We start from the raw sequence: 16,080 nt of genomic DNA, 5'->3' as shown, positions 1-16,080 counted from the left end.
AGGGGAATCACACTCCTCAGCCTCCCTGGGAAAGTCTATGCCAGGGTGCTCGAGAGGAGAGTCCGTCTGTTAGTTGAACCTCGGATACAGGAGGAACAATGCAGTTTCCATCCTGGTCGTGGAACACTGGACCAGCTCTTTATCCTCTCGAGGGCGCATGGGAGTTTGCCCAACCAGTCTACATGTGTTTTGTGGACTTGTAGAAGGCATTCGACCGTGTCCCTCGGAGGATCCTGTGGAGGATGCTCCGGGAGTATGGGGTTTCTGGCCCATTGCTACGGGCCATTCAGTCCTTATACGACCATTGCAAGAGCTTAGTCCGCATAGCCGGCAATAAGTCAGACTTGTTCCTGGTGGATGATGGGCTCCGCCAGGGCTGCCCTTTGTCACTGATTCTGTTCATAATTTTTATGGACAAAATTTCTAGGCCTAGCTAAGTGGCAGAAGGCTTTCACTTCGGTGGTCAAAGGATCTCATCTCTGCTTTTTGCAGATGATGTAGTCCTGTTGGCTTCATCAGGTGATGGCCTCCAGCTCGCCCTGGAACGGTTCGCAGCCGAGTGTGAAACGGTGGGAATGAGAATCAGCACCTCCAAATCTGAGACCATGGTCCTCAGCCGGAAAAGGGTGGAGTGCCCACTCCGGGTCGGGGACAAAACCCTGCCCCAAGTAGCGTTTAAGTATCTCGGGGTCTTGTTCACGAGTGATAGGAGAAGGGAGCGGGAGATCGACAGACGGATTTGTGCAGCGGCTGCAGTGATGCAGACATTGTACCAGTCTGTTGTGGTGAAGAGAGAGCTGAGTGTAAAAGCAAAGCTCTCAATTTACTGGTCGATCTATGCCCCTACCCTCACCTATGGTCACGAGCTGTGGGTAGTGACCGAAAGAACAAGATCGCGAATACAAGCGGCAGAAATGGGCTTCCTCCGAAGGGTGGCTGGCCTCTCCCTTAGAGATAGGGTGAGAAGTTCGGCCATTCGGAAGGGGCTCAGAGTAGAGCCGCTGCTCCTCCACATCGAAAGGAGCCAGTTGAGGTGGTTCGGGCATCTGACAAGGATGCCCCCTGGGCGCCTCCTGCGCGAGGTTTTCCGGGCATGTCCCACCAGGAGGAGGCCCCGGGGCAGACCCAGGACACACTGGAGAGATTATATCTCTCGGCTGGCCTGGGAACGCCTTGGTGTTCCCCCGGATAAACTGGAGAAGGTGGCTGGGGAGAGGGAGATATGGGCTTCTCTACTTGGGCTGCTGCCCCCGCGACCTGGCCCTGGATAAGCGGAAGAAAATAAATGGATGGATGGATGGATGGATGGATGGATGGATGGACGATAATAAGGTCTGTTTTCTGCATTATTCGTTTGCTTATTACGCACAAGTCTACTGTTATGTACAACGCTGTCGGCCGCTGTGGTTTTTTTTAGTTATTAACCTGACTTCAACAAGGAAGCCTCATTTCTGCTGTTCAATACTGAAGACATTTAAACTTATTAAAATTATGTGAAATTGCAAAATGCTTAGCTGTGTCTCTAATTAAACCTCTTTAACTTTGCTCTGCTTTAATTCAGCAGCATCAGGTAATGTTTATATTTTGATACATGGTTTTCTTCTGTTTTTGTTTTACGGCAGAATATTTTTAAGGTTATCTACAATAAAAAGCCAGGCCAGGAAAATCTCCATGTTTTACTGTTTTATGCTCTGTTACTTTGACACAAAGGCATCTGCTGTGATGCTTACACCTCTGATAAAGTTTCACAAGTGTCAGCTTTCTTTTTAAAGATATAAAAATATGGATATGTACTGATAAATGATCAGAATTATAATATTTCTGACTGTCTGAGGCAAAATTTCCCCGATTCATATTGAATCGATCGAATTGTGGATTGAATCGAATCGTGACCTTATGAATTGGAATCGAATCGATTCTAGAAATCAGTGACGATACCCAGCCCTAGTCAATAATTTTGGACAGTAAGGTGGAATAACCAACTAATACAGTTTTAAGACTCACTGCAGTTTCCAGCAAACATTTTTCAAGCTGCTTACCCTGAGTCTGTGCTCAGCTTTGATGATGTTGCAGTTGAAGATTGAGGGCTCAGTGTCACGGGGAATGGTGATGACCCTTGTGATGGTTTCTTCTGCAGATGGAGGGATGGCGTCTCCCACCTCTTTCAAGAGGTCTTTAGTATGGACCTTTCTCTTCCCTCTTGCAAAGAAACTGTGCTTTCTGTACAAACAGTACTTGGGCTTGATCTCACGAGATGAACTGTTCTTAATGAAGGCCACAACTTTTAATCCTTCTTCTGCAATACAGAGCAGAAAAGTCAAACCTGACCTTTGCTTTAGACAAATACATGTCAGTATCACCTGCACGCCTTTTACCTTGTCAGAAGCCCACTTTCTCAAGATTAACATCCATAGCTACACTTCCTGAGGTAAAAACTTTCATTTTTTTATCCTTTGGAGGGTCATCATGGCCATCTCTGCATGCCTACTATAAAAGCACTAATTTCCAGCCATGTGATTCGCTGATTAGATATTTGTGTTAATAAGCAGTTGAGCAGGTGTACCTGAGTTACCTGATTTTAGTGATTAGGCCTTTTAAAAAGTATTATTACCATTTGTGTCTCAACCCTTCCACGCATAGTGGGCCCTACAGTGGACAGCTATTCAAATACAAGTCTGCTTTCTTGTATTTGTGTCAGGTATGGAGTGACACACTCCATACCCTGCCATCCACTTTTCAGCCAGTGTAAGTGCACAAAAAAAATTCTTATTTAAATTTAAATTTCTCTAACCCACTGGAAGTTCAAAAGTCTTTTTTTTATGCCTAAAGATGAATAAAAATAGTTAAGAAAAAAATCCTAATTGAGGTTGTCATAATTCATGCATGAAAGGATTAATATATCTACTAATACTACTTTAACTGCAATGAGCACATATGACATCCCTGCACATATCTTACTGTACTTTTCCACACAATATCAAGTGTTTTAATTTGTTATCAGTGGTATTAAATTGAATTTATTTGCCAAAGACAGTGACTAAATCAAATTTACTCCTGACCCCATAAGCCCCAACGTGAACCTTGGAGCACATACTTTTATACTTCAGTTAATGGTTGTTGTGTCCAAATTGCCCAAATGCTAATAGACCTCTCTGCATCGAATCATATCTGTTATTAATCTCTGTCTCTCTTCCACAGCATGTCTTTCATCCTGTTTTCCTTCTTTCACCCCAACCGGTCGCAGCAGATGGCCACCCCTCCCTGAGCCTGGTTCTGCCGGAGGTTTCTTCCTGTTAAAGGGAGTTTTTCCTTCCCACTGTCGCCAAAGTGCTTGCTCATAGGGGTCATATATTGTTGGGTTTTTCTCTGTATTTATTATTGTGCTATCTACTGTACAATATAAAGCGCCTTGAGGCGACTTTTGTTGTGATTTGGCGCTATATCAATAAAATTGAATTGAATTGAATTGAAATGGAAGTTTTAGAAGAAGCATTACATTAGGATACTGTGTCATATGATGAGTAGAATATAAGGGTTCACATTAAACTGGAATCACCAGCCACAAATGAAATATGTTAGTTTTGCATTTCAAATATGATGTTTTATTAGAAAAATATAGTAAAACTTGTAAATATATTATTTACACAGATATTTCACAGATATTAAATGTATACAGTCTTACAGTTTAAATAGGAGAGTAAATGAAAATCTGTTTGGAGTTAGAAGACAACAACTGCTAATATGAAAACCAGCATTTTCTGATTTATTGCCTCAATTCTTCACAGTTTGGGGTATGAAGGAACAAAGAATAGGTGGTTGGCAGCCTTAACAGCACACCAGTCTGCTTTTTTGAATGTATTGAATCATTTGTCTCAAGTCTGTGTTTAAGGCTTAGACGTTCTCTCTCAAGGAAGATTTTCAAAGTGCAGTCTTATAATCATCGAGAGTGGTAGTGGGGTACATCACATGTGCTCCGTAGGGAGGTGGAAGATCTCCAAGTTGGGGTGGTATTTGCTGGGGTGGTGTTTGCTGGGGTGGTGTTTGCTGGGGTGCAGTTCCCCAGGATGGTTTTTCTGGGTTCCTAAAAGTGTCAAATCCAATGCCAGCAGAAGGATGTGGTTGTTTCACAACCGCAGGCATGATAACTATAGGAAGTTTGAGCTTTGGATCAATGGAACATTTGATATTCAGTTGGACCTGTGCAAACAAAATAACACACAAACAGTATTGTTAAGATTTTTTTTTTAGGAAGTATTTACATCAGCAGGCCTTTGTTGTTGCCCTGTTTTGTCACTAGAGGGCTCCAGTGCTTTAATCCAAGCTTCTCACTCTTTGTTTTTTTCCATTAGTGTTTGCGCTTGCCTCTTAATGAGTGCTTTTCTTTCTTTATATGGAAGTACTTTAGTTCCTTTGAGTACTTACATCCTTTATTGTATTTCCTTTTGTGAGTGTTTAAATGAGGAAGGAGAAAAGCAGTTTAACAGTTTTCCATAAAAATGATTTGTTACAGTTACCTGTGACAGAAAAGAGGTGCAACTAACCAACTAACAGCCCAAACAAAACCTTTTAAATGGCATATACAGAAACAAAGACAAGCCGTCCAAGCTTCTTAGCTTGCTTAGTTATATTACTTAAACAGTATTCAGGTACACAAACAAAAGGAAAGCTCTACAAGTTGTTTACCTTCAGCCTGTACTCCAGGTTGATGATGTGGCTGTTCAAGATGGAGGGGGGTAGGTCTCTAGGGATGGTGATCACCTTGGTCACAGTTTTTCTGCCAGAAGATGCTTCAACAGCCTCAGCCTTATCCTTAAGGATGTCGTGTGTGTAAAGTGTCCTGTGGCCCTGGGCGAAGAAACTGTGTTTCTGATACAGTATGAATTTGGGCTTCACTGTGCGACTCGAGTTGTTGTTGATTTCAACTGTGACCACGAGAGCTTCACCTGTAAAGTGCAAAAAGCTATCCTGTATAAATCACTTCCAAGCACAGAAAGACATTTCCTTACATCTATATAATATCTCTCTACAGGGGTCAGGATGCATTTATGCATTTGTCTAAAGTCGGGTGATCCAGAGGCCGACTTATCTGGGCATATGCCATCAAGAGTCATCCTCCAAAAAAAACCAACAACATAAAACTACATAAAACAAAATCCCGCTCAGTGTGTAACACACCCATTATGTCATTTCCATGTTCGTATGACACGAAATAAGGTGCAAAAGAGTCTGGAGAGTTTTATTCTTACATGACTTAATGTTCCTGGCACAAAAGGCACCAAATGCAATATTTTTTTCTACCTTAAATGATTATTAGACTTTTCAACTTTTTGTCTTTACTTTCCTTGTAAGTCTAGTGCTGCACAGTGGTTGATAACTTAGCTGGACAAATGTACACCCCCCCCCCCCCCCAAAGAAAAAACAACCACAACAGCTTTTAGCTTAGTACTCAATCAGCTTCCTTTCAATAATCAAAGGATCGGTTCCACAGAAACACCCCTCACTGAATCATGCACACTGGTTTCCTGTTTACAAGCACTTTAAGTAGCTGGGAGCTGGGATGAAGCAGTACTTTTAAATGATGTTTCCAAAGGGAAGGAGTCTAAGGAGTCTAAGCTCTTGACTCAACCAAACTTATAGTCACTTTCCAAAAAATAAAAAATAAAAATAAGGGAGAAGACAGAAACTGAATACTGAAAGGCAGTAAGCCAAGTAAAGATAATTACCTTGCATGTATCCCATCTGAGTGGTATGGACATCTACTGAAACCTTTCCAGAGCCCAAAACAGATTTATCCTTGCAAGCATACTGAGGTTCCTAAAAAGCAGACCCCCACGTTATAAATGTGCTTAAAGGTAATGATCTCTTCTGCCTGAACACTATTATTTATGAAATTAAATGGTTGGGGGTTATTATAAGGATTAACGATTTCTTACCAGAAGTCCAGGAATACCCATGTGTGCCTTGGACACAAAAGTGAAGTGGGCCTTGGTTTTTTTTGTAATCTTCATTGATTGTTTCAGCTCTGCTTTCACCTTATGAACAATTTTGCCATGGGCTCCTTTATAGGTTGATGGCAGTATTCTGTAAAATACAACACAAAAACATTCAAATGACCCACGAGGAAGCAGAATGGAAATCTAAACCTCTGATTAAGAAAAGAAGAGGTACCCATCAGGAATCCTGAACGAAAAAGGATACACATGTCTTCCTTTTCCAATTACTTCAGTGCCTGGAAAAGAAGTAGGTGTTGTTTTGAACAGTGTGTTAAACAAGGAACAGTGTATCACATGTCAGTAACTGTGTTAATTCAATACATCACCATCGTTTCTTGATTCTCTCAAGATATGTTGTTTGATGTCATAATATTTCTCAGTAGCCCAGTAAACGTGGGTTTGATTCTCTCCGTAATGCTCACTCCAGCATACCTTCGCTCTTCCTTGTCCTCTAAAAATCAGCGATTGGATTTTGGTTTCACCAGACACCTCCACAATAATTCTTCCATTAATGATATCTCCATTCGTGAAGGTGTTTTTGCTGTTGATGGCATCGTATTCGATTGAGAATTTTTTAATGCCCATTTTCAACGGATGACAAAAAGTGGGAAAAACAAAAGTCTGTTGCAAAAACCAAGAGAAAACTCAAGCCAGTTGTGCCCAGCACAGCTACTCTCTGCCGATTATATCTACTTTCAAGTATGCAAATGTCGTGAAACCCGTTTTTCTTGTATCATAGACTCGCCCAAAGGAGTGCCACTAAAAGATTTTCAGCTATGGAAACTCAACGGGGTTTAACATGAGATTACATTATGACTGATTCGAGACAGTCAAAGCACACACACTCTCTGGTTAACCAGCATACTCTCTTCACAACCACATATTGGGGCAGGGAAAAATACTACCTTGTTTCCTTTATTTATTTTTTTATTGTAGGTGTGACTGTCACATGCTGGCTTACTAAGTGCATCACATGATATATTTCACCACGCCTACAGTAAATCTTCCGCTTGATGCCCATTACATGCCACGATGTTTAACCCTTTGAAATCCTAAGTAGAGGTGATGAGAAGTAACCTTAACCATAGACCCTGGTTTTTCAGAGAGGTGACAAAAAACTGACTTTTGGGGAAAAATCTAAATAGTTTTGTGAGAGTCTTTGTTATTGTGACTAACAACACTATAATATTCACAGTAGGTTTAGCAATAATATAATAAGAAAGGTATCAACTTTTCCTGGGGAAACAGGTGCTAGGTAAGTTAGTGTTAATGACCCATCTTACCAGAAACTGTCAACTGTCCAAATAGTCCAAATTAATCTGGAAACACTGGCAAAGCCTAAAAAGTACCAGGAAAAAACTGTTGCAGTCAATATTTTGATGGCCCCATAAACTGAAAGCAATTAACTCAAAGTAAAAGATGTCTAGTTATGTCAGCTTCATGTTTTGTGGCACGTCACAAAAAAAAAAAAACAACCCCCCCCCAAAAAAATCCAAAAGCCACCCCAAAGAGGTTTATTGCCTTAAAAAAGTTTATTATCATACAAAACTTTATTTCAGTTTTTAATTTAAGTACACAATATGTTACCTGCCAGCTTGATATTGTAATGTTGTTAACCAGTGAATGGAAAATATTTTACTCTTTACTTTCCATAAAGGTTTTTAGGCGTAAAACAAACCAGTCAAACAGCATTGCACTTATCACAGGAACAAGTAATGTTTTACATTTTTTCCTTTTATTCAGAGTCGTCTTTCTGTAACATGCAGGCACTTAAGATATGAAGTGTTAAATAAAAAAAGAGACAATCAGGAGCAGATACTCCTATACGAGGCAGTTAAACACACACTATAGGGATTTGGTATAGTCTATAGCCACAGAAGTGCTTGGCGAACACTAGAGTGGCTCTTAATGACCACAGTATGCTTCTCGGTGTTTTCACAACATTTCCTGGCAAAGCATCTGGTCAGATCTGTTGCTAGTATTTATTCTCAAAATCCGGCAACGGAGGGTACATTGCATATGTTCCATAAGGAGGAGGGGGATCTGATGGTTGGGGAGCTGCTATTGGTTGTTGTGGCCCAAAACCCCACACTGGAGGGTTCGGGTTCGGGTTGAATCCAAAGGGGGTAGCAGCAGCAGCAGCAGCGGCGGGATAGTGTGGTGGCACTGCAGAATAGGCATGGAAGGCTGGCAGGATGACTACAGGAAACTTGATCTCTGGATCTGAGCCATATTTTATATCAAGGTACACCTGTGAAAAACATTAGATTGTTTAAAGTTACTCAGTATTTGTAGAATTGAACCAATCTTCTGTTTTTAGAACATGTTCAACAGGTGAAATCTATCAGCCTTTTCTTTGCTTACAGACTTCATGTATCTCAGCTTGTGCTTATTTTAGTATCATTTTGTAGCTCAACCCTTTCACACAGATTATGCTGGTTTTGAGCTGCAGATGTTACCCATTAACACAAATATAACTGCTGTCCTCAGTTACTACTAGAGGGTTCTTGCATTTATGTCTTTTGTTCACATTATTGCCTTTTAGTAAAATGAGTCAATAAAATGAGGCAATAATCTTTGCTCTATAAAGACAACCTATGTGCAGACAGTTTTCCACTATGCTCTATACAATACTGTGTGTTCACATGCGTGCAAAACAAACACTTTTCTCAAACAAATGAACAAAGCATGACAACTGTGTTCAAACACTTTCAGCAGCTTTAAACAAAAGTCTTTTGTTGTCTAAAATAAAGAACCGACAGAGAGCTTTAAATATTGCTCTGCTGCGCTCATGTTCACGACGTTCATACCTTCCTGCTCATTTTTTCTGATCACATCAACATTTATGTGATCAGTTACATTACAGATCTTTTCCATATTCCTTGTTAGGATTTTAGCAGTGAAGCCCCTCAAATGAACTTTTGGTTTGGGGTTTACATGCAGTAATGTGCAAAAGTTTTGAACCACCACCAGTTCTTGATATTTTGCTCAAAGGCGTCAGACTTTCTTGTAATTTCTTTTTTTTTTCTTTTTTTTTTTGGCCTGTCCCATTTGGATCTTTAGCCATCAGAATTGTTGTCTGAAGGCCAAGAAAGATGCCAAGAGGCTTTACTTTACCAATTGGATCATCATGGCCTTGCCATATTGGTCCATTTGATTGACCTTAATTATAATTATGTATTTATTTGATTTGATTTTCGGTTGTTACAGACGGGACAGACATGACTGGGGGATAAGACAGGGAGACAGAATGAAAGAAAGAGAGGGAGAGAAAGAAAAATAGAGGGGAGAAGAGATGGTGAGAAAGGGGGGAAGTAAAAAAAAAAAAAAAAAAAAAAAAAAACAAACAAAACACCTGGATCACCTGTATGGAGATAAGAAAAAACAGAAGAGAAAACAAACAAGAAAGAGCAACATAATAAATAGAACACCATCACAATAAACTAGCTAACAAGAGATAACAGTAGATACTAAATATTACATGTTATTGTGCAGTACGCAAGATCGACAGCGCACAATGTGCTTTGAGGTAGCAGCCAAGAAAGTGTCGTTTGTGTCCATGAACACCCGTGTACACCTGTGTGCACACCTGTGTGGATCAGCACGCTTGTATTCAAAAGGTTTTTCCATGTAACGATCTGCTAGGGAGTGTGGGGAGTCATAGCCCCGTCCCCCAGGGCATGAAGCAGGTATGGAGGAGATCCAGGCCCCAGACATCCAGAGGCCCCAGAATACGAAGACCCAAGGAGGACCACCAGGGGGGCAACCGTGCCACCCTCCTGGGAAGAGCTGCGGAGAGCCTCAAACGAGAGGTCACCCAGCAGCCACGGAGCAGAGGCCAGAGGGGGTTGCAGTGACGTGCCCGCGGGCTCTGCCGGCAGCCAGCTGTGCCAGAGAGGACCGGGCCTCAGGCCCAGAGGCCAGAGACCTGAGGGCACCCCACCCCCCGAAAGGGGCCAAGCCAGGGCACAGGCCCCAGTCCCCGCCAATCGGCCGCCAGGAGTGAGCCGGTACATACATGAGCGCCCAGCCCCAGACACCAAGAACCACCAACACACCAACATCTGGCATCAGCCACTGGCAGGAAGTGTGGTGAGGGGAGATAGGTCTCCATACCTCGGAGAGCCTTTCTTGTAATTTCTAAAGTGGTCTTGAGAAATAGTTTGTCAGGTTTCCTTGAAGTCTTTCAGTTTCCTTTTTTGGACGCCGGCTGTTTTTTTTTCCACTCATTTTTAGTTGAATGTTTTTAAAAGGAATAAAGGATGAATGTTTTTTGTTTACTGAACCGCTTAACACTGAGCTATGAATAACTAATGCATGAAAAGGCAAACTAGGTAACTCAAGGTATGAACCAGTGCCTACTCACGCTAAGAAAACTTAGCAAAGTTTTAAATTTAAATGTACTTTCTGTCTAGAACGTATCTTTTTTCCTTTTTGTTTAATGTGTGCATTTCTACTACAGAATTTCAAAAAACAAGTTAACAAGTTCTCAACAAAGTAAAATGAAATGTCTTTTCTTTCGCGGAAAGGAGCATTCCTTCTTGAACCATTTTAGGTTATCACACCATAGAGCTGGGCTGTTGGCTGATCTGGAGACTGATCTCCAGTGTGACAATAAAGCAGTTCAAGTAACTGACTGGGAACACCCTAGATTATTAGGCAATACATACCAGTCATATTGTATTGTGTGAAAGCAGCGTGATGCAGTATTCATAGAGAATTTCTAAGGGAATATTTTTGAGGGCAACATAGAACTACTTAAGGCACCTTTTTTATCAAATCAAGATTTTTAATGAACATATTGGTGAAAACGTTTAATGGTGTCTAAATATTAAAAAAGTCGAAAATCAACTTTAAGCAACTCTTTCAAATAACAAAAAAACCCCACAAACATCCCTTAACCTTTATCTGAGCATAAAGAGGGAATAGCATCCGACCCTTGCTTTGGATAAAGTGCTATAATGACTGTAAGTGTTACAGTATAGCTGCCTGGCAGACAGGATGTGATGAGGGTAGAGGTAACAGGTGGACACAGAGAGAAATAATAACCAAAATAAAACCGGAAGAGAGGCACAACTAAACAGGGAAGCAAGATTATACTGATGCAAAAAAAGACAGAAAGAGAAATAGTCCTGTACCTGCTTGGCTTCCTGATTGGATTAGCTTCATTTTTCATTTGATCACAAACAACACCATTAGTCATGGATTGTCCTACCCAGAGCCTGAACCTCAACATTACAAAGGCAGTGTGGGATCATGTTAATGGAGAACAGAAGAAAAGCAGCCGATGTCCAAAGAATACTTTTTAAAAAAATATATATTTCTAAAGACGACTTAAAAAAATCCTTTTCTGGATCAATAATTTTGGACAGGACTGTGGAATAACTAACTATTACAGTTTTAAGACTCACTGCAGTTTCCAGCAAACATTTTTCAAGCTCCTTACCCTGAGTTTGTGCTCAACTTTGATGATGTTGCAGTTGAGGATCGAGGGCTCCATGTCACGGGGAATGGTGATGACCCTTATGACGGTTTCTTCTGCAGATGGAGGGATGGCGTCTCCCACCTCTTTCAAGAGGTCTTTAGTATGGACCTTTCTTTTCCCTTTTGCAAAGAAACTGTGCTTTCTGTACAAACAGTACTTGGGCTTGATCTCACGAGATGAACTGTTCTTAATGAAGGCCACAACTTTTAATCCTTCTCCTGCAATACAGAGCAGAAAAGTCAAACCTGACCTTGGCTTTAGACAAATACATGTCAGTATCACCTGCAGGCCTCTCACCTTGCTGGAAGCCCATTTTTTCAAGATTGACATCCATGGCTACACTTCCTGAGGTAAAAACGTTCATTTTCTTATCCATAGACTCATGCTGCGGTGTCTGAAAGACAAACAAGAATGTAACACAAATGCACTTAAATTCTTCAAAAAAAAGAGATATATTAACTTTAAGGGATGTGAAGCACATTTACCTCAAAGCTAAGCCAGTAAGTCTATGTTTTGTGACTTTAAAAACCAGTGTTTTCACAAGATGAGTGCTCTAAATGCAAATACTGAAACAAGTTGCTCAATACATGTCCAACCAGGTCTAAACACTGGGTGGGTATTGCCACCCACTGACCCTTTTGTTTGTTTTTTAGTTTGTTTGTTCTGGGGTTGTGCCAACTTTGATGGAATGATGACAAATGAGATAAAATGCATACCTGTAACCAAGATGCAGTGTTCACATTTGTCGTTGACACAAAGTTGACCATAATCGAACGTGTCGTGTTCATCCTCATTGATCTGCTCAGCACGGCTTCCAGCGAGTACACAATTTTACCTTCAGCACCTTTGAAGGAGGAGGGTAATTCCCTATTGAACAAGCACAAAAGCCCACAAAACGGCAATGAGTTGATCACTTTGTTATAAAATGAACGATACAGCTTTTCGCATTTTCTAAATGACTTAATAGAATGTTTTATATCAAAATAAACAATACAGCAGCCATAAAGAGAATAATTACGAGTGAAGCGCTTTGGGATTAACGGTTTTAACTTAATAAATAAAATATGTACTGATGTTCTTCCAGTTTGCAAGCACAAACACAACTCAAGCTAATGCTATGCGGATACTTTTTGCATGTTCTAGAACACACCCTTTATGCACTGCCAGCAACATTCCTGCGGACAGTGAAATCAGACGAATCCTTGGATTTACAGATGTGCCATGAATGTTTAAGAGGAGTTATGGACCTGTGAGTGTTCAAGTATCTGAATAAACTCAAGCTCAGAATTCAGACTTGATACATTCACCAAGTCACAAATCAATTCATGATAGAAAATACTGGTGGTTATCAGCCCACATTCATACATATACATATCTAAAACCTCAGTACATTACTCTTGTTTTAATATATACACAACCTCAGTGTGTTCAATTACTTTCCTGGAACCACTGCAGTAACAAAACACGAGGCTGTCTGTTTATTCTTACTAACACTGCAACCATTTAAAGAAATGTTTCTTACTGGAAAGGGAACTGAAAGCTGAATGGGTAGACATGGATTCCTGGGGCAACAACACTGCTGTCTAAAAAAAAAAAAAAAAAAAAAAACAAATAGCAAAAAGAAATGTAAAAGATAAATACAATTAATTAAATTTAAAAAGAAATAGTTCAGATTGTGTTTAAGTTACAATTCCTACAAGTGCGAAGCAGGCCGTTGTAAAAAGGACGTTGGGGTAAGTCTTTGATTTGGCTTCCTGTTTAAGTCAAATATTTAAGGATTGCAAACACAAGAGATGGAAAGGAACAAAACCCTCCTCAAGCCCAACGGGTGTCTCGAAGGACAAAAATGCATGTTTGCATCACTTAGCTAATGTGTTTAGGGATTTTTTAGGTTGTAATTAGACATCAGTGATTAAAAAGCACTCTGGCTCTCACTTCAATGCGACTGAGAACTTCAGTCTCAGTGACAAGACATGAAGTTCCAGTGTGTCAAAAATGTTACAATTATTTACCAGATAAAGATATGGCCATTTATTTTAATGTTAACTGGAGGTTATTTAGCACAAAGATGTTGGCCATGTTTCAGTGAACAGACAGCCTGACATCTGCCACAGTTATTTAATCCAGCTTTGCAGAAAATGACACGACAGAAGGTGTAAAAGCAACGAACTGTCAGCGTGAACACAACAACGGCCGTGCAGTCTCAGCATTCAACAAGTGACTCAAGCTATAGCTGAATGAAATAAAAGCTCAAACACAGACAGCACACAGATATATTTCAGTAAAAACACAAGCAAACACCACTACAGGCCGAGAGAGGACGATGAAATACTCACATGTTTGTAAATTCTCATTTGTCACTAGTGTCTGTCTGTCGTCCTCTGAAGAGAAAAATCAAGCAGAAAGCAACACAATGAGTCAACCTTACTGTGTTATTTTAGGCTGGGCAAAACAGCAGGTATTAAACAAGCCACAGTGAGTGTCTGTTAATTTCTTGAGTTATGTAGTAAGAGATGGATTAAAATGTCCAAAACTAAAACTCCTAGTTTAGAAGTTTACACTGAAAAATGCAGACAAATCCCTTAAATAATTATTTCATTTATTCATGCGCTGACTCATCATTTTAACTCTCATCTTTTACTTAGATTTGATTAATCATATTTTCACTGTTAGTACTGAATCCATGCAAAAACTGGTGAACTTGTATGTGTGTTCTGACTGGTAGAAAAATCACCGACGAACAGCAGCGATGGACTGAAAATTCATTTATTTAGGAAGAAGCTTTGCAGCATGTTACACACAAGATAACTTTCAAAATGCTCTGTAGTTCAAGCAGATTTAGATTAGGCTGAAGCCACAGAGCAGCAGCAACATCAGATATGGGCGCTTGAGCAGCTGTAGTGCAACAGGAAGTAGTCTCCCCTCCACTCACCCAACTACCAAACATAAACAACGCCTGACACTAACATTTCATTCCACTCAGTTGACATCAGTCCTTAAGCTGAATGAATTTATTTGCTAAATTCTTTAAAACTATAAACTGAACACAAATAAATCTTTTTTTTTTTTAACTTAAGCAGGCTCCTCCGTGCACGCAGCGCAGAATGAAAAGCAAACTTACTTTTGTCGTTTTTGTTTCGGATGAAGTAATGTCTAACGCTGAAGTACTTGTCTTTGGCGTTGTATACATGCGTGGTTTGTCCGTGCCTCTCGTACCACAAAACGTCAGCTTTCCCTTTGAATTTAATGAACAGGGACTCTATTTGGAAGTCTTTCTCCGCTTCCAGCCGGACTTCCCCTGAAATAACATCACCGTTAGTAAAAGTGTTGCTGTCATTGATAGCGTTATAGACGACTTCTAATCTCTTGATTGTGGACAGCATAATTCGTAGTGGCGCACTGGGAAACTTTCCAAGGATAGAGTAATAACCGACAGACTCTAAGATATGCGGTAGGTGTGTCCCGATCCTGAAAAGGAGGGCTTATATTACCGCGGCTTCGCCTTCCGCTGTATCTCTGATTTCATTCATCCAATAATGCGTGCACTCAATTAGTCACTTATTTGGTGCCCGATATACAAACATAACCCTGCTGAAGCATGTTCAGCATTTTCAGGACGCATGGGCACTTATCCTGAAAGATTCTCAGCAACCAAAACACGAACATGGTTTTGGTTTAAAGTGACATGCAGGGGCGTAGTAGCAGTGTGCGGGAAAGTGGGACGGACCCAATGGGGCAGGAGGAGCCTATCCAAGTGTGCAGTGAGAAGGTTTAATGTTTGCATTTTTTTTCTTTTGTATATAACTTTCACACCCAAATGAGACAAAAAGGTTTAGTTTGCCCTGCACTCTTGACTTTTACATAAGCACCCTAGTTTATTCTATCTAGGTCTAGTTGACTGCTAATGTGCACTGTGAGTCTTTCAACCAAGTAGGCAAAATCAAAGAATCAAAACAAAAAACAAAAGAAAATTTGGTGTTAACAAATTTCTTTTAAAAAAAAATTAAAAAGGTGAGCAGCAGAGCGCGACTAACAGGTTAAGAAGGGTTTTGCTATTAGTAGTTATTAAAGACAGTAAGCCAATGTCACATGTGGCATTATATCTATCAGAATGAACCCAGCACAAATTAAAACCATGAAGTGCAGAATCAACAGAAAGCTTAGAAACTTAGAAACAATAACTTCAAGCAGCATTAATCTTTACATTGGTGTTTCTTTAACTGCTCTGAGGCAAGCACGACTTTTTCAGGAAGTCAGACTGTTTCAGGCTGATGAAATGCTATCATGGTAAAATACCACAAGCAAAACCCATTTAACCATAAAGACACTGCTGACAGTGGCGTGTCCAGCAGGGTGGCCTGGAGGGGCACAGGCCGCCCCCCCAACCAGACTGGCCACCCCAGGTGCCACCCCGCAGCTAAAACAATAAAATTCAATGAAATATCAAATGCACGATTATGTTTTCACAGTGAAGCTCAGATATCCGAGTGTAAGTGAATGCAGCATCGGCTTCTGCACTATGAGCATCATGTTAGCAAAGGTAGGAGAGCCAAGCACAAAAGAGGCACCGCAGAAAACAATTTTTCGGGGAAAGATTAACAG

General features: G+C 40.6%; 2 protein-coding genes across 2 annotated transcripts; both read right to left on the bottom strand.

Annotated features, from left to right (window-relative positions):
- Positions 1 to 3,586: 3,586 nt before the first annotated feature.
- LOC116317423 (arrestin domain-containing protein 3-like) lies at positions 3,587 to 6,666 on the bottom strand. Its single transcript, XM_031736183.2, has 6 exons — positions 6,320 to 6,666; positions 6,169 to 6,229; positions 5,934 to 6,081; positions 5,724 to 5,814; positions 4,684 to 4,943; positions 3,587 to 4,197 (listed from the first exon to the last, which is right to left on the bottom strand). Exons 1-6 carry the CDS (start codon positions 6,576 to 6,578, stop codon positions 3,919 to 3,921), a joined length of 1,098 nt encoding a protein of 365 aa, XP_031592043.2. The 5' UTR covers positions 6,579 to 6,666; the 3' UTR covers positions 3,587 to 3,918.
- Positions 6,667 to 7,510: 844 nt separating this feature from the next.
- Positions 7,511 to 14,957, bottom strand: LOC116317470 (arrestin domain-containing protein 2-like). The gene is made up of 7 exons (XM_031736244.2): positions 14,600 to 14,957; positions 13,815 to 13,859; positions 13,001 to 13,061; positions 12,195 to 12,345; positions 11,776 to 11,872; positions 11,440 to 11,696; positions 7,511 to 8,244 (listed from the first exon to the last, which is right to left on the bottom strand). Exons 1-7 carry the CDS (start codon positions 14,859 to 14,861, stop codon positions 7,969 to 7,971), a joined length of 1,149 nt encoding a protein of 382 aa, XP_031592104.2. The 5' UTR covers positions 14,862 to 14,957; the 3' UTR covers positions 7,511 to 7,968.
- Positions 14,958 to 16,080: the final 1,123 nt, after the last annotated feature.

Source organism: Oreochromis aureus, linkage group 12, assembly GCF_013358895.1.
Source record: "Oreochromis aureus strain Israel breed Guangdong linkage group 12, ZZ_aureus, whole genome shotgun sequence".
NCBI lineage: Eukaryota > Metazoa > Chordata > Actinopteri > Cichliformes > Cichlidae > Oreochromis > Oreochromis aureus.
This window is presented reverse-complemented; position numbering and strand designations above follow the sequence as displayed.